This window comes from Lissotriton vulgaris, chromosome 6 (genome assembly GCF_964263255.1).
Source record: "Lissotriton vulgaris chromosome 6, aLisVul1.2, whole genome shotgun sequence".
In the NCBI taxonomy this organism is placed as follows: domain Eukaryota; kingdom Metazoa; phylum Chordata; class Amphibia; order Caudata; family Salamandridae; genus Lissotriton; species Lissotriton vulgaris.
Window position 1 is genome coordinate 1,552,945,512 of NC_141694.1, and position 27,217 is coordinate 1,552,972,728.

Genomic DNA, 27,217 nt, shown 5'->3' on the forward strand with positions numbered 1-27,217 from the left:
TCCTCCACCCTGGTCGACAACCTGGCTGCCCTCGGACTGAAACAGATCGTCACAACCCCGACCCACATCGCCGGCCACACGCTCAATGCCATCTTCTCCTCCAGCCCCCACGTCACCTTCGGCCACAACTCCGAGCTCACCTGGACCGACCACCACTGCATCCACTTCACCTTCCAGAAACCCGTCATCCACCACTGCACCCCACAGATCCCCCGCCGTTGCTGGGGCAAAGTAACCAAGGAACTGCTGGAAGCTCACCTCGCAATCGACCCTCCGACCAGCCCCACCGACCCAGAGGAGGGGGCCCGCACCCTCAGACTCTGGATGGAAAAATGCGCCAACACCGCAGCACCTTTACGACTACCCGCCGACAGAGACACCAACCAGAGAGCCAGCTGGTTCACCCCGGAGCTCCTGGCCTCCAAGCGCGCCTGCCGGAAACTCGAAAACATCTGCTCAGCGACAGAACACCCGCCAACCACGCAGCCCACAAAGACGCCATCCGCAACCATCACCACCTCATCAGAACAACCAAAAGAGCCTCATTCACAGACCGACTTGACAACAACGCCCACAACAGCAAAGAGCTCTTCAACATCGTGAAAGAAATTCTCCAATCCCAGCTCCTGCACCAACAACATTCCGCCGTCGCAAGCTCTGTGCGACACCCTCGCCGCCTTCTTCCACCACAAGATCACCGACATCCACAACAGCTTCAACACTCAGATCATCCCAACGCACCCCACCATGTCAAGCACACCCAACCCCACCGACCACGACCTTTTAACCACATGGACCCACGTGAGCACTGAAGACATAATCGAGACCATGAGCACCATCCACTCAGGTGCCCCTTCGGACCCTCTACCCCACCACATCGCCAACAAAGCCAACAGCCTCATCGCACCCCACCTGCGCAACATCATCAACTTCTCCTTCGAAACCGCCACTTTCCCTGAGAGCTGGAAGCACGCCGAGATCAACGCCCTCCTGAAGAAGCCCAAGGCGGACCCAAGCGACCTCAAGAACTTCCGGCCCATCTCCCTGCTTCCGTTCCCAGCGAAAGTCATTGAAAAGACCGTCAACACCCAGCTCACCTGCTACCTAGAAGACAACAACATCTTGGACCCGTCCCAGTCTGGCTTTCGCAGCAACCACAGCACCAAAACCGCCCTCATCGCCGCCACAGACGACATCAGAATCCTCCTCGACAACACGAGACAGCAGCCCTCATTCTCCTGGACCTCTCCGCCGCTTTCGAGACCGTCTGCCACCACACTCTCCGCATACGCCTCTACGACGCAGGGATCCGAGACCAGGCCCTGGACTGGACCACCTTCTTCCTCACCCACAGAACCCAGAGAGTCCTCCTCCCCCCCGTTCCAATCCGGAACCACCAAAACCATCTGCGGCGTCCCTCACGGATTTTCCCTCAGCCCAACGCTGTTCAACGTCTACATGGCCCCCCTCGCCCGCATCGCCAGACTACACAACCTCAACATAATCTCCTATGCCGACGACACCCAGCTGATCCTCTCCCTCACTAAAGACCCCCTCATCGCCAAATCCAACCTGCAGCAGGGGATGAAGGCCGTCGCCGACTGGATGGAGGCAAGCCGGCTCAAGCTGAACTCGGACAAGACGGAAATCCTCATCCTTGGGCCCAACCCATTGGCGTGGGACGATTCCTGGTGGCCTCCTTCCCTGGGAATCTCCCCGACACCGACCAACCATGCACGCAACCTAGGGATCATCCTCGATTCCACGCTTAGCATGACCAACCAAGTCAACGCAGTCTCCTCCGCATGCTTCCGCACCCTCCGTATGCTCCGCAAAATCTACAGATGGATCCCAACGAACACTCGGAAAACAGTCATCCACGCCCACATCAGCAGCCGACTCGACTACGGAAACATCCACTACGCCGGAGCCCCGGCCAAACTCATCAGCAGACTCCAAAGAATCCAGAACGCCTCTGCACGCCAGGTCCTAGACGTCCCTCACAGAGACCACATCACCCCCCACCTGAGAGACCTACATTGGCTCCCCGTTGACAAAAGAATCATCTTCAAACTCTTGATCCATGCACACAAAGTACTCCACAAGACCGGCCCAGCCTACCTCAACAGCAGACTTTCCTTCTACGCACCCAACAGGAAACTCCGCTCCGCCGACCTTTCCCTGGCCGCCGTCCCGCGCATCCACAGGACCACCTCCGGGGGCAGATCCTTCTCCCACTGCGCCGCCAAGACCTGGAACACCCTCCCCCTTCACCTACGACAGACTACTGAGCTCCCAGCATTCAGAAGATTGCTCAAGACCTGGCTCTTCGACCACTGACTGCAGCTCCCCCCCTCTCAGCGCCTTGAGACCCTAGCAGGTAGGTAGCGCGCTTTACAAATTACATGATTGATTGATTGATGGTGTATTCTCACCTCTCGACTGGACTACGGCATTTATATGGCACCACCTCAATACATGGTGACTTGGATGCAACACCCATAAAAAGCAGAATTTCTGGTAGCCCCAATCACTCAGTGATGTTGCTCTATTCTCCTATAGTTGTCTCAAATGCATTGATATGCATAGACTTCCAGTCTGTCAGTGCACTAAATTCAGAGTACTATGCTTAGCCCACAGGGCTCTTGAAGGCATCGCCCTTTCATGTCTAACAGACATATTCCATTTCCACAACCTTTATGCAGGGAACAGAGCTTTGCGGTTGAATCAGAACCCTATGGAACTTACCCCGGATGACTTGTGTCATCAAGGAGACCACTTCAGTTTGACAACGTAAGGCCTAAATATTCTGAAGATCAATTAATAGTTAGATAAGATAGCAGTTTCTACTGCCCAATGAAGCCTTTTGGAAAACTCCACTTTATAAAATAAATGGAGATCTGCAGAACAACAATCTGATTTAGCCAGTCTACTTTTATATAAGTGTTTCTCATCTTACACATTGTTCTAATGATGATCTATTTGATTACTCTAGATGTAGGCACTCTTTGCTCAATGATGTATTGTGAACTTGATGAATCTCTTAGACGCTCTTTGTCCGATGATGAATTGTGAAGTTGATGAATCTAAGTGTAGACACTCTATGTCCAATAATGTATTGTGAACTTAATTAATCTAGATTAAGACACTCTTTGCCCAATGATGTATTGGGAACTTGATGAATTTAGATGCAGAGACTCTTTGCTCAATGATGTATTGTGAACACCCTGTTTACTCATTACTTACTTTAACACATTGTCAGTGAATTTCCTGCATAAATACACTTCTTTCTATGTGGAAAAGGGAACCACGGTACACCATTTAGCATTCATGTTGATAGCAAGCCTTCTACATAAACCGCAAAGCCTGTGTCAGCTTTGTCAGGTTCTTCGAAGAATTACCCTCTCTCACCATTGACTTAGTTCTGTGCAAGTGTGCAGAATAAGTAATGTATAGACACAAATGTTCATTTCTTCATTTTTTATTGCCATGCTAGAAGACTGCTATAATGGTGGTGTTTATATTTATTTGTTATTGTTTGTGCTTTTCATGTTAGGTGACAACAGCACAGAAGAAAATGAACCCGCTGAGCAGAAGGAAAGCACGGGGGAAAAGGAAAGCATAGTGGAAGAAGAAAGCCTAGAAGGGAAAACAAGCACAGAGAAGGATATATCAGAGGAGAAGGAAAGCACAGAGGAAATGGAAGGAAGTCAAGGAGCAGGTTGGTATCTGAGTACTTTAAGTGTTTCACAGATTCTTTTCAACCCTCTAGGACGAGACCTTTTTTTGACAGGAAAGGCTCTTCTTCTGGAATTGTGGAATTTTACTACTATTGAGCAAAGCTATCCATTCTCTCTGTAAGAACCTCAAACTCAGGAGAGTAGGCATCTGTAGTTAAGTCGTCCTTATGATCCTATTTCACTGCGCAAGCGAAACACGTGTCAGCACCTCATTGCATTGAAAATACTGGTTGAAGTGTTCCTAAGTACATTTTTAGCAATGTTTGTCAAGGAAGTCCCACCACACACAGCAGATTATTGGGTAAAAGGACACACTGCATGCTTAATGTTTTGTTGCAGAGGCTGTGGTCTGGGCACTGGAGCTCCTATTTTTATTAACTAGATGAGGACCCACAGGTCGTCTTGTGCATGGTTAGTGTCAGGTAGCACACTGCATCCCTCCTCAACATAGAACTGGTTTAAAAAGACCAAATGTGTCATCTTTCATTCACAGAAAACCAAATATTACATAACAGTGTTTCAGTCTTTGACAAGGCAGTGGAAAATCCCTTTAGGCGAGTAGCATGTTTTGTCAATTCTCAATGCTTCTGCTGGCTAGGACACTTTGGGATTAGCAATCATTGTGACATGATTTCTGGTGAATGGTGTTGAGTTTGCCAACACAGTGTTAGGAACACTGTGGTAGTTCCTGTTTAAGATTTTCTATTTCCATAGTTTAGCCCTATCAATATGTTCTGTTTTTATTCGACACCCATCCTCAGACTCCTTTATTGCTTTCATAGAAAGATGAGGTTTTCAAGAAAAAGATAGAAATGGTACTATCATGTCTCCTTACTGCTTAATCTGACATAGTACCATGCTCTCTTACTGCCCAAGTTCACTTATTGTCCTCTTATTGGCTAAGCTGATATGCTTTTATTTTTTTTAGTTATAGGTGCAAGTAATCAATATGGGAATCAATATGATGCATTTAACGCTATGATTGTTTAGTCTTGTTGATACTTTAGTGTCTGCAAGTGCTACATTTAAAAAAATCTGTTTATTGGAATTATCAACATAGTACACGCAGTACACCAATAACAGGGGGCACCACAAGATCAGCAGTCTGGCCAAATTTACACCAATAAGAAAAATTCCCATAACTCCCAACCTATTTTCCCCTGCCCTCATGCCAACCCCCAGACAGACGGCAGAACAAGCGTTTATGTACCATACCTAGGTATTTTTTTACTCCTCCCTTTACCGGCGCTCAGAACTTTGGTAATTTGACATATTTCCCCAGTGATGTAGTCACCCACGATGACCCAGAACAGTAGCCCTTCCACTGATGCCCAGGCACTCCTCTCCCACCAGCCATCCAAGATCCTCCCATTGGTGGGCAACCTCACCCCCCTCCTCAATTGCAGGGCTTCGTATGCCAGACTCTCTCAATCTTGCGGGGACATCCCCAAGATTTATACACTTTCTCCTCCGCCCATATACACCAACTAAGATTCAATTCCTACTCCTGCAATGTTGACAGAACTGGGGTTCCCCAACACCTGGCAATATCTCGGCTCACAATCGCCAAAGCCACATTACAGAAAAGCTGGGTATACTTCTCTAAGGTCTGTTTCCCCAGAAGCCCAACGCAACCAACTGAGGCAGTGGTTCCCAATCTGTGCGCCATGACTCCCTGGGGAGCATCAAAACTAGCCAGGGGAGCCACACACCAATCACTTTAATGCATTTAATGTTGAAGGGTTTGTTGTCATCAGTTAAACTAATTAGACTTAAATGCATGATGTTGATGATTTGTAAGTTTAGAAAAAATGAATAAAATTACAGTTGCACTCCTATTTACTACCGGTTTAACTTCTGTTAATTCGTTTTTGGGTGCCTGTGGGTATCACCTCCTGATTCAGAGGTGTACTGTTATGTGTAAATAAAAAGCGTTTTCCAAGAAGGCCAAAACGACCCCACTGGGCACTCCTATGGTTGTTTTTATTTCATCCAAATGTGATTAGGTTGCAATTTTCGTTTATTCTTTGTTGTTATTGCCAGAATTGTAATGTTTCAATTCACGCTACATTATTGGGTTTATTTCAACTTATTCACATGTTAGGAACCCCGATGCATTTCGGGCAGGACCCTTCATGAGGGGATGGTTTCTAAAGAAAAGGAATGTCACTCATTAATTGTCAAGTCCTGAGAACCACCTTTTGCTTAAGTTTTATATAAATGAACGGAAAAATGGTAGCACGATCCAGTTTGTGAAAATTCCGACAAAGAATAAAAGAAAATTGCAACCTAATCACATTTGGATGAATTAATTTATCTACACAAATGAACGATCATAGGAGAGCCTAGTGGGGTCGTTTTGGCCTTCTTGGAAGATGTTTTGTAAGTGACATGCCTAAAGCTGGAAACGTAGTGCCTAATTGATGGCATGTCAACGGAGATCACCACCACTGGATCCCTACGTTCCTCAACTCCCAAAGTAAGTGGAAGAAACCGATTTATTTTGTTACACTTGTTCATAGTTTAGTTTTTTTCAAATGCAATTTACACCAAGATATCAGGAAGAGTGCACTTGTCCTGTCTCTCAACCCACTAAGTGATATTAAGTATTGACATGTGTACTTGAACCATAGGTACTACCAGTTCACATTTCTTTTAGTACACACACATTTCCAGATAGGCCAGCTCTTCCTTTGAGCACAGGGAAGTAAAACACCATATAGGGCATAATGCCAACATTTGGAAGCAAGAAAGGAATCAGAGAAATTTATTTCGCTTGCATTGAATTTGGGACAATTTTAGGGAGGAGACAGCTAAAATAAAGCTGTATGTGATTTAAAAAAATCGTGAGTCACTGTGCTGAGACAGGTGTGTTCGCACGTATGGCATGGGTGGAGATGGAAGTGCATACAAATATTCTTTGAGCGCAGAAATACTTTAGCAATGGGGCCTACATGCATAGGGGTGCTATCTAGTATTGTAAGTGGCAAATGAAAGTTTGAGAAAGTTCTCTAAAAAAGGCATGGGCAAAGAAGTGTCAATAGGAATATTTTATTACGCCTCCTTAGTAATACAAAACACCATGCGTATATGATCATAATACCTTCATCAGCTTCATCCCAATTATTTTCAGGGAGAGAAATGCAAGTACTCCAGAGGCCGGGCTTACATTCCCCTCACCCTCCAAATAAAAGTAAGTGGGGAGCCATGGCCAACTGCCAATGGGTCAAGGGAGCTGTGAGTCGAAAAGGTTTGGGAATCACTGAACTGAGGTGTAAACTCTATATGGGTCTCCATCACCTAGGTCAGGCGTGACCCACCTGCACCTAGTATCTCTGTATCAGTGGGAATTTTTACATTGTGTGAAGCAGCATTCCCTCCGGCCACACTGTCGATGGCAATGATCGAAGTCGATGCAAGTGCTACATTTGATTTAATAACATTACATAAAATGAGTGCTCAGATACTGTATAACCCTGGTGTTTAACCATGTCAGAGGTGGGCTAGTGCTAGGGCTTTCACGCCAGAGGTTATGCCGGTTTGCAGCATCAACCAGCCTCAGTCGGAGGAGATATCAGGGACAACAAGAAGAAATGGCCGTCACCCTGTTGCCGTTCATTTTCCAACCCTCAACAAGCTGTGATAGGGAATAGCTGACTTGCTATTTCATGATGAAAACACATTTTCATCTTGAGAAACGCAAAACAGGTTTGATATTTACTGCTTTAGCTAGAATTAGCCCAAGTGCTTGAAATAGCTCAAGGGTGTTACGATGCTAATGATTCAATAATCATGTCATAAATAGCTTTTGCTGTTTTCGATGACCATGCTTTCACATTCTGTGTGATTAACATTCATATTTTATGCATTAGGTATGGATTTTAAAATTTAAATTTTAAAACACTTGTCCATTTGTTTGGCTATTTTGAGTGTGTTATTCATTTACGAAAGGGGGTTTGGAGTTCCACTGCGTCCCAGAACATCCTATTGGACTGGTCATTACCAGAAAACACTTCCTCCACAGTATTGCTTGGTGCGTTGTGTACTGGTTGTAGTCCAAATTAATTTCTGATGCATTGACAAGGTCCTTTCAGCAGGCGGTTAGAAATCTGACCCGAGGCTCTGTGGTGCCCGAGATGTATTATTTGGCACCCTTAGCTGGGCCTTGACTATCTGAATCTTTAAGTAGTCTTTGATTACACACTCAAATAGACAGTTATCCAAAATACACAGAGAACAAATGTCACTGCTGTAATATTGTTTACCTATTTCATCTCAAATAGGAAACACCTGTTTTTACTGTAAGTTTGTCAAGCTTGACTCTTAAAAGGGTTTTCCCTAATCTGCTGTTTCGGCATTTTAGATCTCATGTAAAAGTGAAAATGTCGACTCCTTTTACAAGAGAAGTAAACGACAGGGCAGCAGGTACACATCTTAGAAACAGAGGTGGCCCTACAATCAGAAGTGCAGTGGCTTTTGTTGTGAATGCACATGCTCCATATGCCTTTTATTTATTTTTTACTCTGGATGGAATTTAATTCTGTAGATGCCACTGGGCATTTTCATACATGTGCACATGCAGCAGTACATCAACTATACCGAGCTTATCATGACTTGGAGGTCCCTTGGACCACCAAGAGCTTCAGAATTGGCTTGGTGGCCAGTTACCACATACTCACCAGAAAGTTAGGCACGTTCCCATAAGTAATGGCAGGGCTACCTTGCCTGTATTCGCCGGGTTTATGTCATATCCTATTCCAGCAAATTTGTCACATGTGGATGTAGTAAGATTATTAAATCCAATAGTAGATTTATACAGGCGATTTCGACAATACACACTGCAAACAACAGTAGGTGGAGCAGCTCCTTTTAGACCAGCGCCCAATCACAAGTTGGCAGACAGGCAATCAGTCCTCAGGCTATACACCCTATTAATGGCAAAGTCATTTACAGTCATAAAGGGTGATGAAATTGCCTTCTTGATTGCTCTTGAGATTAATCAGTCCGAAGCAGTCGGTACTTAAACAACACCCCAAGATAAGCATAGAATTCTGGCTATGTGTCTTCTGCTTGGGATGGTGCCACCTGTAGAGGAGTGCAACCCCTGTGGAAGTATATTTGCGTGTATGTATACTAATATGCATGGCACACCCTCATTTGCAGTATTACCAGCTGTGTTAAAACAAATGAGCACAGATACAGCACCGGCTCTTGATTTAGGTATTACATTAATAGGAAATTTTGAAACCGTTTCCTCAATCATTCTGAGTAACATTCGCCAATAAACCCCTGCCCTGGCATTATGCCAGAAAATGGCAGATGTTCTTGTTCAGGATCGTAAATGGGAATTACTGAAGATAATATCTGACACATATACATCTGTGGGCTGTGATACCTTGGGATCAAGACCTGTGTAACTGTATCTCAAAATGAAGGATAAGATTGAGGGTTCTGGTAAAGGAAAACTGTGCTAGACACTAAAAAGAAGCAGAAAGAGAGACAGAAAAAAAGACTGGATCTCCATCACCTCAGCACTCCAGCTAGGGTGGTTACATTCTGAGAAAGCATGAATACATATCAGTATACTAGTAGCCCTTCTTGCGTTCGTTTCAGGACTCTGACAATAAAATGACAGAAACGACTGGGCAGACTGAGTATTGCAGAAAGGATGAGTATGTCAATTAGAAAAGTGAATCAGGACATGAAGCTGAGATTAATGTAAAGAAAAGAGAGAAATGTTCCGGCTGTAAAACACACTTTAAAAAGAAAATAGTCTGATTTAATTAATTTTAAAAACATGCCTACGAGCTACAGGTACCTTTGCTGTACTGGATTTGGGTGATAGTGCTTCAACAGCATGACAATCATTTGCCAGACTCTCTGATAATGTCTGGTAGTGAAATCAACTGATTAATTTTTACAAGTTGAAACTTGGTATGGACATGTCAACCTTCCAGATAGGGTTTATAATGTAAAAATATAAATAGAGGGGTGGATATACCACTCGCAGTAAAGGCGCTATTCTGGCTGCATTTATCAGAAGTATAGGACATTATTCTTGCAGAGGACAACTGGTATCCAGTCTTCATAAGGGATGCGCCCCAAGGTGAGCATGTAATAATATTAGCATTTTCCTCTTTAGTACCTGAAAACCTCAAGGGATATTCACGCTAATAGGCTTTAAAATAAGCTCAAGTTTGATATAGAAACCACAAAGGGAAGGATACAAATTCCATTCCACATGTTATTCCTTTATGGAAGGAGTCCCAAGTACATGGAGCTCAATAGTTTCTGAAGCCAGAAGCAAAAGGCAACATAAAAGCTACCTTAGATATGTTGCAATCTTAAGGCAGTACAGTGCCTTATACATTTTCCCGGTTTTGTCCATTTCTGTCTGTATTTATCATTATTTATTTTGTGTTTTGCGCATAAATGCAATTCAAAAACTGTACATTTCCATATTTATTTAACTGATAGACGCGCACTCATACTTTGATGTCTGCCGTGTTTTAGCTATTCAGGCTGCCAAATATTACATAACAATACATCCACTGGTAAATACTGGCATTACACCATGAATGTATGTTGACATATGCTTTATTTAAATACATTTCATCCTGTTTTTTAGTTTCCCATGCTGTCCATCTGCTCAGCTGCTGGACTATAATTAATGATGGACAGCACCGAGAGTCACTTAAAAGGAGCATATTTTCTGTATTTATCCACTTTTAAAAATAAATTCAGACAGAAAACTGTCTGTATTTTTATGTAAAAATCCATAAAAACGGAAAACAGGGAGCCTTACTTACAATGCTACAGAGGACACCCCTCGTTTTCCTGTTTTAAAACCTGACAGATCATATAGAATAGTTTTAGACTATAGAAATCTGATCTCACACATCCGTACATATGCTGAACAAATTGTTCATAGCACAGGACTTATGATAAATGTACAGAAAAAATACAAACAACCATGGAGATTTCCAGGGGGTTATTCAGTCAAAATATAGTGCCTCAAAGTGAGTATCAAATTGCTTTCTCATTTAACCGATTACAATTCTATTTTCAACATCTACCTTTTGGCTATAAGAATAGTCCCTGTTTATTTGCAGTATGAAATATGGAGATCATACAACCAGAACCCAACATACTTTCATACATCAATGACATTAACATCACAGACTATCTTTTAGAGGATTACCTGACTAGGGTTGACCAGCAATATCAAAAATTACTTACTTAAATGTGATCTTCCTTGGGTACCAGCTATCTATTGAGGTAAGGATCTTGCACCGGACATCCTGCAGAACTGCTCCCTTTACAGGCTCCAAATATGTTAAGAAAGTTATAAGCCCTGATGAGATTTCTTAAGTTTGGGAGGGCTTACTTAACGCATTGTGCTTTTTAATTTGATTTCTCCGACAATTTCTGAAAAACATTGTTACCGAAAAACACACAGATATCGTACACAGACTATAAACGGACATGTTACAGACTAAATACGTACACACTAGGGATAACAAAACAAACCTAGGTAGGATAATGGTTCGCAGTTCCTCAGGCTACACATACATAGTTTACAATGAGGCACCAGCAACTCCCCTCACTTACAAATCATGTTTGTATTCTACAGCTCAAGTATTCTTTGCTCCCATAGAGAAAATTCTTACTGCGGTGCAGATGGCCATTGTCAAAGAGTGCCCATTAGTGCAGGGGAAACTTCTTATTATAGTCTCTCCTATTCCTTCACAAGAAGTGGCCACAAAAGCAAGCATCCCTTATGCTTGCGCTCTACACCCACTTTGGATGCACTGGACTACCTTGTTAAGTGCAGTTGATGTAAAATTTTAGTACAACCCGACTCTCCACAAATAGGAATTTCTACAATGGGTACAAAATATACCAGAGACTCCTAATATTTTACCCATTGAGAATTACAAGAGTATTTTCCTCACGGATGGTTCTGCACAGCCTGCAGTTGGTACTAAACAGAAATACTAACACACATGCTCACACACACACACATACACTAAACCTTTAGGTATTTGCACACCAAAGCTTGCAGAATTTCATGCCTTGTTGCTTGCGCTGCAGAAGGCTGACCTGTCTGTTCAAACACTAGTAGTGTTGCATTCACCCTTCTGTGTGCAAGGATATAATGCCAGCTCAGCATATTGGCGCCTGAACGGATTCAGAGATTCAAAAGGGAAATCAATTACAAATAAACTGCTCTGAGTAATAGTGTCTGTCTTACAAGACAAGCTTTCTCGTCCATGTTCAACAAAGGCTGGCCCTTAAAACTTAAAGAATTCACGTCAAAGGGAACTTATCAACTGACTTTGCCGCAAAAGCAGCAGTGCATACTTTGAAAGTAGCTGCAGTAACCAGATCTAAAACCAAGATTGGCACAGATATATTGGCAGCTATTCAAGTGGCAGCTAAGAGAGAGAAACCTCTTGACAGCTTTTCCTGGAAATACTCCTACACTCTCACTCAAGATAACACTCGGTGGTGTCAATACCTGGACTGGGAAATAGACATATTCTAAATGAGCAGGTCAGATTAGATCTAATTAAGGTAACTCTTGCCCATGAAGGCATCAATCAATCAGGGTTCAGAGAGCGCAGATAATCACCTATTAGGGTCTCAAGGCTCTGGGGGGTGGGTTCTGCAGTTCAGCCGAAGGGCCAGTTCAGTCGAAAAGCTAGGTCTTGAGGTCCTTCCTGAATTGAGGCAGTGAGGGTGATTGCCTGAGATGTAGAAGAAGAGAGTTCCCGGTCTTTGTGGCGAGGTAGGAGAAGGATCTTCCTCCGGCCGTGGTCTTTCGGATCCGTGGAAGAGTAGCCAGGGCCAGGTTGGCGGAGCGGAGGTGTCTAGTGGTAGTGTAGAAGGAGTGGTGGTGGTTGAGGTATGCAGGTCCGCATGTTGAGGGCTTTGTAGTTGTGCGGCAGTAGCTTGAAGGTGATTCTTTTGTTGATCAGGAGCCAATGTAGGTTTCTCTGGTGATCGGAGATGTGGCTGAGGCAGGCGATGTCCAAGGTAAGGCTTGCAGCGGTGTGCTGGATATTTTGCAATTTCTTTTGGAGCTTCTGGGTCGTGCCGATGTAGAGTGTGTTGCCATAGTCGAGTTTGCTGCTGACAAGTGCCTGGGTGACCGTTCTTCTGAACTCGGCGGGGATCCACTAAAAAATCTTTCAAAGTAGGAGTATAAGATCGCATTGATTTGGCAGACCATTTAGACCGAAGAGTCAAGAATGAAGCCGAGGTTACGTGCTTGGTGAGTGGGTGTGGAGGGGGCACTTGAGCGCTGCGGGCCACCAGGGATTATCCCACGCGGAGGGGTGGTTCCCAGGATGAGGACTTGTATTTAACACCTTGGCTGCTGTGGGTATTTTTCCCCTGTGCTGGAAAATCACTGATGCCATATATTCATGACGAGCTCAGCTCGTCATCAGCACACGACCACCGTGGCTGATGACGAGCTCAGCTCGTCATCAGCATCGAAGGTGTTAATACAGCTAACACAGCAATTGAATTGTCCGACAGAACCACTTGTTTTTTTATATTTTCAATATCCAGTTTCTGAGGGACACCGGGTCACCCCATTATCCTTAATAGAGTTGAGTTTGTGGCAGCTTTCCTTTATCCATGGGGTGGCTGCCTTCATACTATTGTGGAAGTTGATCTTTGCGGCTGTAAGTTCGTCGGTGAGCGAGAGAATCAGCTTGGTGTCGTCAGTGTAGAAGACAATGTTTAGTCTGTGGTTTATGACGATGGCTGCCAACGGGGCCATGTAGATGTTGAAGAGAGTGGGGCTCAGGGAGGAGCCCTGAGGGACTCTGTGGCTGATCTCTGTATGTTCTGAGGAGAACAGTGGGGTCCTGACTCTCTGGGTTTGGTCGGTGAGGAAGAAGAGAATCCATTTTAAGGCTTTGCCACGGATGCCGGCGCTGTGGAATCTTGCTTAGGGGGTGTGTTGTGAGATGGTGTTGAAAGTGGCTGAAATGTTCAGGAGGATGGGGGCTGTAGTTTTACATTGGTCAAGGAGATAGCAAATGTCATCTGTAGCTGCGAGGAGTGCAGTCTCTGTGCTGTGGTTGCTTCTGAAGCCTAACTGGGAGGTGTCCAAGTTGTGGGTTGTTTCTATGAATTTGTTGAGTTACGAGTTGATGACCTTCTCGTTGACCTTGGCTAGCAAGGGGAGCAGAGAGATGAGCCTGTAATTCTTGAGGTCCGTCTTGTTGACAGAGGATTTTATCAACAGGGGGTTATTCTCTGCATGCTTCCAGTCTTCAGGGAAGGTGGTGGATTCAATGGAGCAGTTGATGGTGCAGCAGCATTCAGGGGCAGTGGTGGCGCAGGCTCGGTTGAACATGTGATAGGGCAGGGGTCCGTGGGGGCTCCAGAGTAGTTGGTCTTCATGATCCATAAGTTGTTGTGGTTGATGAGGATCGTCCAGTTGAGTAGTCAGCTGGGATCTCGAGCATTCAGGTGCAGTGGTTGTGGGTGGGGTGGGTGGTTCCTGCGTTGTGAAGCTGTTGTAGATGTCTGTGTTCTTGGGGTAGAAGAAGGTGGCGAGGTTGTTGCCGAGGATTTGGGACAGGGAGATGTCAGTGGCATCCGTGCTGGGTTTGGCAAATTCTTTGATTACGGTGAAGAGTTCTTTGCTGTTGTGTGCATTGGCGTTGATACGTTCCTGTATGGCAGTTTTCTTTGTGGCGCTGATGAGGTGGTGGTGCGTGGTGATGGCGGTTTTGAAGGCTGCGTAGTCTGCTGGGGTCTTGCTGCTCCTTGATCTTTTCTTGAGTTGTCTGCAGGTGCGCCTGGACTCTTGGATGGTGGGGGAGAACCAGCTGGCTTTCTCGGCAGGCTGTTTGCTGTAAGATTTCCTGAAGGGGCCAGTGTGTTGGCACAGTCAGAGATCCATAAGTGGAGGTTGCGTACTGATTTGTTGGTGTCCACGGAGGTTGGTGGTGGTATCTTGCAGATGGCAGAGCGAGTTGGTCTTCGTAGAGATTGTTCCCGCTTCTGTGCCAGTAGTGGTGGACGTGGTCGTGTTGGGTGGGTTTGGTGAAGGAGAAGTGGACGCATCGGTGGTCAGTCCTTTGGAGTTCAGAGGTGTGGCTGACAAAGTTGTTGTTGCTTGTGGAGAAGATGGGTTTGAGCATGTGTCCTGCTGAGTGTGAAGAGGAGGTGAACCGTTGTTTGAGTTCGATGTTGGTGAGGTTCTCCAGTAGGGCTGAGTTGTTTGGGTCGCTGAGGTTGTCTAGGTGGAAATTGAGGTCACTGAGGGGAATGTAGTCTATGAGGCGAGGGTGTGGTGTGCTATGAAGTCGGCTGTGGAATAGCTGAAAGGGGGCAGGGTCCGGGGGGGTCTGTAGATAAGAGTGCCTTTGAGGGGGGAGTTCGGGTTAGGTTGGTTCTGGAAGTGGAGGTGCTCCATGTTGGTGAGCAGTTTTCTGAGCTAGTTGTCAGGCAGAGGCTGTTTTTGTGTGCGCTGGCGATGCCTCCTGGTCTGTTGGCACAGTCTTGGTGGGCGATTTTGTATTTGTTGGGGATGGCGGTGGAGATATCTGGTGCAGAGGTGGGGTTCATCCAAGTTTTCGTGGAGAAGGCAACTTCTGGGGAGATAGAGACATGCAGTTCACAGATTTCCACCGCGTGCTTGTTGAGTTTGTTTGTTGTGTTTTAGGATGCAGCTGGAGTGGTCGAGTCCGGTTCTTGGGAGCTATGCTGTTGGTAGGTCTGATGTGCAAAGGTAGGAAAAGGTGCAGTTGTGGCAGGTGAATGGTCCTTGGGTGTCATTTGGCTATGCGGGGTGGTAGGCGGTTGAGCGACCAGCATTGAGGGAGTGGAGTATGCTGGCATCATAGTAGTGAAAGGTCTAGGGACGAGGGTCGATGGCACTGGGTGCGGTCCAGGCACAGACGAATGCGAACTTTCTTGCCTTTCGCGCATCCTTGGCGCGGCCGTGCAGCATCCACCATTAAGTAGTGGTAGGGAGCTGGGAGGGACTTGTCAGCTGGGAGATGGGAAGTGGCACTGGAAGGGGGCATGCCACAGGGGCAGAGCAACAGCGGGAGCAGAAAGCGAAGAGAGACAGAATGGCATGGAAAAACGCAAAGAAAAAGCACAGAGAAAGGCAAAGATATAAAGGCACAGAAAAGGCACAGAATGAAGAGAAATATAGAAAAATGAAAAGACAGGAAAGCAGAGACAGAACTCACAACTGAACCACCAGGGGAGAGGCACAGGTGGGAGCCTGCGAGTAAAGGAGGACCTCGAACTCGAGGACTGGAGCGCAGAGGGAGCAACAGCTACCAGGTTGAGCTGCGTGGCAGGAGAGCAACGGTTTCTGAGGGTCAGCTGCCATTAAGTAGGTGTAGGGAAGAGAGAGGGGATGGTCATCTGAGAGGCAGGAAGTGACACTGGAAGGGGGCGGGCCACAGGAGCAGGAATTAAAGAGGCACAGAAAGGCACAGAAAAAGGTCAAAGAAAAAGGCACAGAAAAGGGCAAAAAAAAAGGTACAGAAAAGGCACAAAATCAAAGAGAAGTACAGAGAAGTACAGAAAAATTAAAAGACAGGAAAACAGCTAAAAGCAGAGACAGAACTCACCACTGGACTACCAGGGATGAGGTTCAAGTAGGAGCCTGCGTGTGGAGGAGGGCCATAACCTCGAGTACTGGAGCACAGAGGTGGGTAACATCTAGCAGATGGAGCTGCGCGTCAGGGGAGTAACGACCGCTGAGGGTTAGCCAGGTAGAGGTGGGCGGCACTACTGCCATGCTACAGCAAAGATACTGGTGCCAATATCTACTTAAACAAACTAAGGATTATGTGCAGCATTATAATGTTTACCACCAAATAAAACACTTTCATTTTCAAGGCCAGCGCAAACTACCCCTACCATCTCAAATTGCCCTTTGAGGTAATTTTACTCAACCATATAGCTCTAGTCTTTTTATTAAACCAATATCAGTACATATTGTTTGTTGTCGATTCATCCTCCAGATTCCTGTGGCAATTAGTCACAAAGAAATGCTGATGCTCAAGTGGTCATCCTAGACTTGCAGTGCTTAGTATCATTGGGCGCAGTTCATACCTTTCATTCAGATAATTAACCTCCATTTGTTGCAAATGCATTTAGGGATGCTATTTCTGCAGTGGGAGTATGTCTGCAATAGTCACACCCATTTTGCCTGGAGAGTAACAGGGTAATATAGCTCATCAGTGGTTTGCTTAAACAAGCCTTGACCACTTAGGTGTTAAGAACAGCGCTGAGTTGGCTAAATAATCTGTATTGATCTCAGACAGCAGTACATATTTTGTCTAGTGGAGAGCAAGTGGTGGCACTCCATATGAAGTACTGTTCGAGGTACCTATGTATTTTCCTGATCTTGATAGTCCTGAAAAGGTGGTGGAAAAGAAAACAAATGACCTGCATAATTGTAGTACAGAATGTCCAAAAGGTCAGAGATAAGCTATCTAATTTGAAGCATTTCAACTCCACCACCGATAAGGTCTCTAATACTGCTGCCCGGTGGCTCCCCAAAGTGTGAAATCTAATTCAAGAGAAGATGTAATTCAAAATAAGAGCCTGGATAGACATGTGTTTGGGCCATCTTATCGACCATCAGTTCCAGTTCTTGTGGTAGAAGGCATGCAGACTGTATTCTTGCTTCCACTTCCTTGTTCGTAGAAAAACAGGAAGGTGTCCATCAATCATGATAAAAAGCAGTATGAGGCCAATTCTGATCAGCAAACCCCTGTTGACACCCTTGTGCCTTCGAAATGGAACCTAATAGCCTCTCCTTACTCTGAAGGAACTACCCCACAAAGAGTACAGCCACATTGAAATCCTGAGTCCCATTTTGGGATCTGCAGAGCCTGCTGCGTCTCCAGCTGTACACCAACTACCAAATTCCATACGAGAGGTGTGATTTCAACAATCCCAAACATCTCAACAACAGCTGTGGCGTATTATGAGCTATCCCCTGAGTAAACACTCTTTGAGATGCTACCACTTCAAGACAATATGTTGTATGAGAATGATTCTGATGCAGATTTAGAACTAAATGACCTACCAACCTGCTCCACAGTTGCTCAGCGTAACCTATGGCTTTCTGTTTGCCTCCGGTTTTAAGACATACTTCTAATACCATCATAATCCTGTTTCTGCATTGCTACTGGGTGTTTGTTCTCCTAATGTGCACCACCATGCTGATTACACTTTTGCTGTTAATTAATGTTCATTGCATTCCTGGTAAAATTGTGTCATTCTCTGGGGTTCAGGAATTGCAACCCCATTCTTCTTCTCACAGAGCACGTCAGGATCATCATGCTCTAAACATCATTGCATAGCCTGTGTTATAGGGTAGGGTTTGGAAAAGGTTCCCTGCCAAATCCTGCACCTACTAAGTTGTTACAACATACCTAAATGTTGAGAATATCACCAGATTAGAAAGTTCCTTTTCACGTCAATGGAGCATTAAATCTTTTACAAGAATGAGAAAATATTTGCAAGCGTATACTACATTCGACAATTAAGACCCTTTGTTAAATGCTGACAAACATTAGGATCTGTATTGTTTCCACCATTATGGCATCACTATATTCACAGAACCAGTAGTCTCCATAAAATATACAATTATGCACAATGGCAACACTTATAGGTTTCACCCATAATTAATCATCCAAATTTCCAGAAGAGATTCCCTTATTTTAACAGTGCTGACAGGTAAGACCCATCAGTCTTCTATTAAACACAAAAAGCAAAAATACCTCAAAAAACTTGATCACCAGTCACAACCTTATTTATGCCAAGGAATTTGTTTAAAATCTTACTGTACAAGGTTATGAGTAATGGAAGGAAATTATGAATGAAAAAAATATTTGGTCAACAAAAATTTCTCAGATTCAGTGTCCTTATTCAGAACATACATAATACTTAAAGAAATATTTTCCAAAACAAAACAGATCATCAGACAGCATGTCTCTTGTTTGGGTCTACTCAGATATTTAAAAATAATTTTAATTTCACTAGTTAATTCCAGATTGTTTCCACATTGGCAATGGAAAGAAAACACAAGTTTCAATGAAATGATTCAGAAAGGGACTTACAATTCTGGGACACCCTGAATGGATAGCAAGATAACTAAAAGATACTGATGTATATATGTTTGTATTTCTTTCCAAAACCCCTGGTCGTTAAGCTAATGACTCAGACCCCAGGTATAACAAATATACCCAGTGACCATTACCACATACAGTGTGGGCAAGCTGTGTCAATGTTGGCTAGCACAAGAAGGGGAATCTGGCCACACTCAGTTAATATATGGATTTGAATGATCTTCTCCTGGAACCACATCCAGCGTTTCATATTTGCAATGGGCTGTGCAATTCATGTTGGAATGCAGAAAAGAGCCACTGAAAGAATTAGAGAAAGCTTTTGACAGTAGCATGCAGACACTCTAGAAATTAGTGTACACTATAAGAAAGTGTGATATGTGAACCTTACAATCTGACTATTACACCAAGAACAATGGCTAAAAAAGAAGCTGCTTACACCATTTTAAGTATAGAGTAGACAGAAAATACAACATTTCCATTCAGAAAACCCACATAGTACGTATTTCCTACATTTAGCAATCTCCCTGCCTACTACCAACTTTAATTTTCATTAGTGTCGAAAGCGTAAGTCGTTGGGTTGGTATGAAATAAAAATCCACAACACCTTCCTTCATCACGAATGGGAGTTTCAGTTCGAATTCCACTGTCTCACCCATGACAATCCTGCATTCATAAGTACAGCTGGATGTTCCAGTCCTCTAGGTCACTTACACCTCTGGGATTCCATCACTCAGCACAGAACTTGTAAACCTTTGACGCCAGGTGTAAGCTTTAAATTACTGTCTGCACCTTTTCCTTTCATTCCTATCTACTACACATTTGTGGATAATGCTTCTTTTTTAATAACAAACAAAACATTGTGTGGAATAGGCAGCGAACACCCCTATTTGTTAACAGTATCAGAACCCATAAAGGGTTGTGGTAAAACCTTGTATTCTTCACATCGAAGGGTGTTAGAAAATGTTCCATCTCCTAAAATATATATGCATAATTTGTGCCTTGATCTTGCATGCACATTTGGTGTTTGAATTCCTACCCCTTGCATCCTGATTTAACAGACACTGACTTGAGACAACTGTGTTGAGAATGAAAACCAGTTTTAGAACATTTGACTAGTACTATAGGTGCATCAAGTTACAAACCTATTTGAAAGTAAAATGATTGCCCATTGTAGCCTAAATGGGGAATCGATAAGAGTATAAAGACCTACAGTGTAGCACAAGAAAATACATTTTAACCCATGCTTGAAACATCTAGCAGGAGGAGCAATAGGGAAGAAAACCCAAGGTTGTTGAAAGAGAAGTCTTGTCAGAAAACCTTGAAAGTCAAATGTGTTTTTCTTCATCTCTTCTGCAGGCACTATAACCAGCAGCACTTCTATCAGCAGAACATGAGTGAGGCTTGTAGTTAAAGAGTTTTAAAATTAAGTCCATAGACCAGATGTGAGCAGGAGACCCAGACCCGAGAAAAATAAACCTCATATCTAACCACTCAAGGTCTGCTTATTGAAATGTAGGTTAATGAAATACATATGTACCTAGACCAGCGAAATGATTGACAACAGAAAAATAATATAGTTGATAAGTGACACTCCATGGTTATTCCAGACCTGGTAGCTAGTTAAGGATCGCTGAAGACAGACCATGTGTAATTAAACAACTGTAAAGACAAGGAAGTTGTATTTTAGAGTGGAAAGACAAAAGGAAATCATGATAAGAAACTATCTGTTGTGGTGGTCCTGTGAGCTTTCACATTTGAGAAACTATATTAGAGAGTTACACCCTACTTGTAATAACTACAAATATAAAATATATTATCATACCCCTCTCAGTCACAATTTCAGTGTCCAGCTTTTGTCTTCTTGGTTATATTAAGCAAAGGGAGTAGGGGATGAAAATTCGATCCTTTGCTGATGTTCACATTTGGTACTGCCAGAGTTATAGCATAGGGTAGCAGGGAATGAGCATCAGGCTAAAGAGATGAAAGGAGGGATGAAGTAATTGGTGGGAGGAACAACATGGCAAATAGGGCTAACATGCCCCAATCAGGTCTAGCCTTCCAGCGCTGCCACCATACAACACCCTAATTCATCCCCATGAAGAACTGCATAGAGGCTGGGGCAAGAGACAGGGCTGCCCGCTGTCCCCCCTCTTGTTTGCCTTAGCGGTGGAACCTCTGGCGGCCAGGCCCTGGACAAGACAGCATTACTGGGGTTTAAGGGTGTGAGGGCAAATTCATCATGTTGCCCTGATCTACCTATGTTCCCGGAAAATACGGCAGAATCGAGGAAAGGGGCAAAGGAACTGCTTCATGACCTTGGCATGGTGGCTGGCCTTTGGGTGAATTGGACTAAATCCTGCTTATTTCCAACAGTAGGGGACAGAGTAGGCCCGCAAACTACAGCTGGGGTGACATGGGAATACAGATGCCTGACGTATTTAGGAACACAGATTTATCATGCACAGAGCGACTTGCTAGAGAGAAACATCGGCAGAGCGATCAGAGGACTGAAAGGTAGTTTTGATTTTTGGGGGACGCTCCCACTCTTGGTATCTTGTCGAGTGGCCTTACTTAAAATGGTGGCCCTCCCAAGACTTTTTTATTATTTTGGGACCCTACCACTTTGGATCCCGGTGTGCTTTTTTAAGCAACTCAAGGCCATGATTACAGGTTTCCTGTGGGGGGTAGGTAAACGGCGAGTAGCCTTGACTGCCCTGATGCATCCACGTATGCACCTGACATCCCACTATCCATGTGCGAGGTATTACTTCACAGCGGGCCCAAGAGGGGACTTGGCTGGTTGGCTGGAGAAGGGCCTGTCTACTATCTGTAATTTATATGAGGATGGTGGCTACTTCCCTTTGATGAACTACAGGAGCGATCTGGTCTATTAGGGGGCGACTTTTTATTACATGCAGCTCTCACTATGGCTATTTGTAAACACTGGAAGATGGGTCTCATCGAACCGAAAACGACCCTGGGGTGTCAATACATAGTAATGTCGGCAGGAACTTTCAAGGTGGCCTATACCGCCGCATGACGCAAGAGATGTTTGTGCCACTGACAAGACTGCAGTGTAAATGGGAGCTAGACGTGGGGGAGGAGATCCCAGACAGGGCATGGGATGATGTTGTAGATTAGGCATGGAAGAGCACTAGGAACGCACACTTTCAGTTATCGCACTTTTACATCTTACATAGAGCATAACTCACCCCTGCAAAACTTCATCAATATTTTGATACTGGCTCAGATGTGTGCCCATGTTGCCAAGGGGAGGGAGTGGACTTCCGCCACATGTTATGGGGATGCCCGCAATTGACTAGCTATTGGAGCGCAGTGGTGACTGTACTGAACTTAGTTACTGACAGGGACTTGACGCCAGCTATGGGACCTTGTATACTACATTGGTTTCCCTGCATGGCTAAGAATAAGATCACTAGCAAATTTATAGATATAGGACTCTTGTTAGCTAAGCGCAAAATCACTCTACATTGGAAATCACAAAGGGGCCCTACCACAGATAGAGTTCATCAAATGGGCGGAATGTGATAGAATGGTTAGGATGCAATTGGTGACGAGAGCGGGAACTGAGAAGGCACTAGATGCTGCTAAAGCATGGGACACATTAGTGGTGCTCTTGAAGATTCCAGACAGTGATAGCGTAACACTCCTGGTGAGGAAGAGTAGGCAGAATCCCCCAGAAACTACTCCAATGTGAAGACTTTTTATTTTTATTTTATTATTTTATTTATAATGTGGCAGCCTAGATGAAGGACAGCTGTTTGTAGCTGTTTGTAGCTCAACTCTGAGATGACCGAGGTCTTCCTCCTTGGACCCTGCACCTCCGTCTGGGACAACACCTGGTGGCCCGCCACCCTTGTGAGCCCGCCTACCCCCACAGAACACGCACAAAACCTCAGCATCATCCTCGACTTCTCCCTCTCCATGAACCGCCAGATCAACGCCGTCCCCTCCACCAGTTTCAACTGCCTACACATCCTCCGCGAAACGTTTAAATGGATCCCCCCAAATGCAGAAGAACCGTCACCCAGGCACTCATAACCAGCAGACTGGACTACGTTAACACCCTATACGCCGGTATCAACAGAAATCTGCTACACAAACTCCGACCCTTCCAGAACGCCACAGCCAGGCTCATCCTCGGGACTCCCCGTCACAAACATATGACCCAACACCTATGAGACCTCCACTGGTTCCCTTGGAGAAGAGAGTCACCTTCAAACTCCTCATCCACCCCTAAAATCACTCAACAACATCGGACCCAAATACCTCAATGGGAGATTATCCTTCCACGTACCCAAGAGAAACCTCCGCTCCGCCGACCTCGCCCTGGCAGAAGTCCCCCGCATCCGCAGAAACAGAACAGGCTGGAGAGCCTTCTCCCACATCGCAGCCAAGACCTGGAACGAGCTCCCTGTGAACATCAGATGCTCCCTGACCCTGCACAAGTTCAGGAAGAACCTCAACCTGGCTTTTCGACTGATTCAGAGCTGCCTCCGCCCCTCCCCCAGCGCCTTGGGACCCTCACGGGTGAGTAGTGCGCTCTATAAACCCCTGATTGATTGACTGATTATTTTTTATAATTTATTTTTACTAACAAGTTTGACTATGTAGTTAGATATTTTAAATGACTGAGACGACAATTGCAACATCACATTGTAGAGCACATTTCGCCGGGACATCATAGTCACTAACTTTATGGTGTTAGTGGTTCATCAACGGGGATGAGATCGGGGTGGGGTGGCACATATATTCCCCCTATATGCATTCCATTTGTCTCATACGCAGTCCATTTTTTGGGGTAGCCACGTGCAATATACACTATTTTCTCTTTGATCATGCACCAGTCCATATCCGCTTTCCAGGTTTAATTTTCAGCAATACCTCTGCCCCCCACAGTTGTGCACTATTTCTTTTTGCCACCATTAACCCCAGGGTGACCCATAATTTATCTTTGCTGGTCAAATGTGTAGGTTCCCACATGTGCAGAAGACAGCGTATCATTTCTGGCCTAATCACAGTGTCTAATACCTCTCCCATTCAATCAAGAATCTTCTCCCATTAGTGCTGCCCCTTCCTACATTCCCATATTATGTGAATAGAGGTGCCCATCATGCCACACCGTCTCCTCAGTGTGAAGACTTTAAGACCTATAAGCACCATGTCATCACATCCACTGTGAATTACCCATTGCATGGTTCCGATTGCCCTACTGATGAAGCTCCAGCACAACAAACTCACACTGCAACATTTTAGAAGAACTGAGAGTGACATGCATGGGGGGAGGGTTGGGAGGGGGGTAGTTATAAGGGATTATATTACCACTAAATTTCGCAGTACTGTTGGAACGAATGTTCGTCGTTTGCAACACATTTCCAGAATAGTTTTTTTATTTGTATTTTTGCTATTCATTTTAGAGGGCGGGAGGAAGGGACCTGGCAAGAGTAGGAACTTACCATAACAATGTTATCAATGACTCCCTTACTGATCCTTCTTGTGTATGTCGGCACACCCACACAGCTTTACACACCTGGTGGTATCGATTTGTCAAAAACAATAACATTTGTTTAAAAAAAAAATAAGAGAAAAAAGAACTGCATAGAGGCTGCAGTAGCTGTTCCAAGCCTTCTCTGCATTGGAAGATATGAAGAAGCTAGCAAGGAATTTAGGTAACAAGTCAGTATTGATCTTTCAGAGAATGTTCTGCTGTTTTGCAAAAATTTGCACCGTTTGCCTCTAGGTCTTGGAATCTTAGCAGGAACGATGATATTGTAAGAGAATACCTCTAGCTAACAGCCAATCTGGAATCCTCTGGCAGGAAAATTAGGAAACTCCCCTGATACTTACCCTTGACTTAGTAGTTCAGGGTTACATTCAACAATAAATAAGTGGGGACTGGAGTGAATGTATAGCAAGTGAATTGCAATTTGTATTACTTCTTTGAATCTTTGGTATACCTTGTGTACGGAAATAAATTTCAAGTGGGTAATTCAGTCCAGAAACCTGAAGAATGTAAAGAAGTCCCAAACTTTGCCAAAGTAACTTTAGACCTTATAGGAGGAGCGGTACAAGAATGCAATAAGGAGGTGTAATAAGAAGTCATTGATCCAATCGGATATTTGGGTGAACAGGTGAAGAATGAATGAGCAAGGAAAAATATGATTACTTTAATTATCTTCACTTCCCCATAAAATCAAAAATGTATAATCCTAAATGTAGACACTGCTTTGAATCTCCCTGAGCAAAAGGACACTGCCCTTACCTATCAATATCAGGACTATCACCATTGCAGCTGCTTTAAGCACTGACAATGGCAATAATTCATTCAAGTTCTCTGAAATAGAGATTTGCATTTTGCTCAAGACATGTTGGGCAGGTATCCAATATCCATGTGCATTTAGAAATGGTACGTCACGTTGTTGTTAGGTAGATAATTCCAGTGGTCAGCTTCACTGATCATACTGATGCACAGGAGCATTACTACTGGCATCAAAGCAAGTTTTGGCTACCAAATATGTCATTGACATCTCTGGTGTGCTCTGAACTCCTGTTATCAAAGCCTAAAATAGCCATAATACTTTGTCAACAATGGTCCCAGGTTAATCTAGTTGCACTGGTTCCTCCATTACCATTGATCAGGTCAACATTTGTTTTTCATTCTGACTAATAATTCTACTCCAATGCTCAACTGTAGATACAAACCTTCCCTTCTGCTGGTGAAGAGCCCTATACATGTGAGAGATGATATCAAGTTTGTGATATAACTTGCTCCATATGGGTTTCATAAGTGTCCTGAGTGATTACTGTGTGCAGCTTGGTCTACCTTTCTAACCTCCACAGACCCATGAAATTTACATATGCATGGCTGCGCTTTAGCGTTTCTGGATAAGTACCATGCTCTGGTGGATCATACAGCTTAGGACTGGAGTAGAAGTGTTCGGTACCACTGGCACGTTTTCATGAGATGCCCTCCACCCTTGTTCTTTTGAGTCAAGTTTTGATGTCCTGTGTTCTCAAATTTCGTTTCCATAATGTGTTCTTTCTGTTATGCCAAACCTATGCAGCAGTCAGACCTCTATCAGCAGCTTCTCTTTCAAAAATATTGATTGTAGTAGATCTATGTCTACTTGGTACTCTCAGCTGCATCATGGGAATCCAGCTTTTAGGCCTTCTCCAGCTGTGTCTTGATGGTATTCACATATAGTAAATATGTCTCAGTTTCTCTGTTAATGTCTCCAGTGACAGTGAATTTGTCTGGCATTCCTCTCTTGTAGGGAGTAACCCCAAAAGAACTGAATCTTGTGCAGTTGTAGGTACTCACCAAGGCATCAAACTGTTTTCTCTATATTTCCAGCTGGTCATTAGAGTACTCAACATATTTAACATCTTTTGGTGGAAGCACCCCGTGGGCACTCAAGAAGATTATTGTGGTTCTCCTGATCTTTTTGCACTACTCTCTGGTATAGATATGGCATTGATCAGCCTGTTTGCATATGCCTACCCTTAGTCAGAATGTAGTTGAACCATGCACCTGCAATGCACAAACAACTTTTCCCAAAGAAGTGGGATTGTTTGATCTTTGCAGTTAACTAGCTGGGATACTTATCAAAGTTGTCTGTGATTTCAAGTGCGTTCTCAACAAATCTGGTGCGAGTACCAAAAGGCTCTGCTGGCTATTGATTAGTTACAGCTATGCGTTTTTGTTGCGTAGAATTTTCTGGTGTTGCAAAAGATGTAGCTCTTGCAGAGTCACTCTAAAGGTATGGCTAGACAGGGGCAGTAGAACCATCTTCTACTCTTCTACAATCTCTTTTCAAACCCTGAATGTCAGTTGACACGTTGAGGGTACTGAGCACAAGCAATGTTGATTGTTGTGTATGTGAAATTGAAGATTCTAGTTTTCCTTTTGTTTGATCAACTCTTGCACAACTAAGAATTGCAAACTTTAAGAATAGTAGCTGTTTATGAGCAAACACACTGACTGGTCCCAGTGGGTTTCTCAGCTTAGCATTTGGCAACACACAACACTCATAGTAGACTAGACGATATACTGGGAACCTGTGATTTCAGCAGTAGAATGCAAAGTACCCTATAACTCACCAGATTTCTGTTGAACCATTTCCCTCTGCTTGTGAACTATGCTGTCAATTAGTAGCGAGAGCAGCCATTCTCTCGAAGATTAAACCCGGAGGCCCTGACAAATGTGATCTTCTGCTCAGAAGTTAAGGAGGCATTAGAATTTTACCTTGAGCATAACGGGGTCCACAGATACGAGAGTGATGGGGTGGAGGCACTGAAAGTGGTGATGAGAGGGAAGTGCCTCTC

At 44.3% G+C, this 27,217-nt stretch overlaps 1 protein-coding gene across 1 annotated transcript in view; it reads left to right on the plus strand.

Moving 5' to 3' along the window:
- LOC147709132 (uncharacterized) overlaps window positions 1–27,217 on the plus strand; it is a 2,423,108-nt gene that overhangs the window by 1,749,746 nt on the left and 646,145 nt on the right. Inside the window, exon 7 of the mRNA XM_086925884.1 lies at window positions 3,557–3,721. Within this exon, the coding sequence (XP_086782010.1) occupies window positions 3,557–3,721 (165 nt within the window). The remainder of the gene's footprint in view (window positions 1–3,556; window positions 3,722–27,217) is intronic.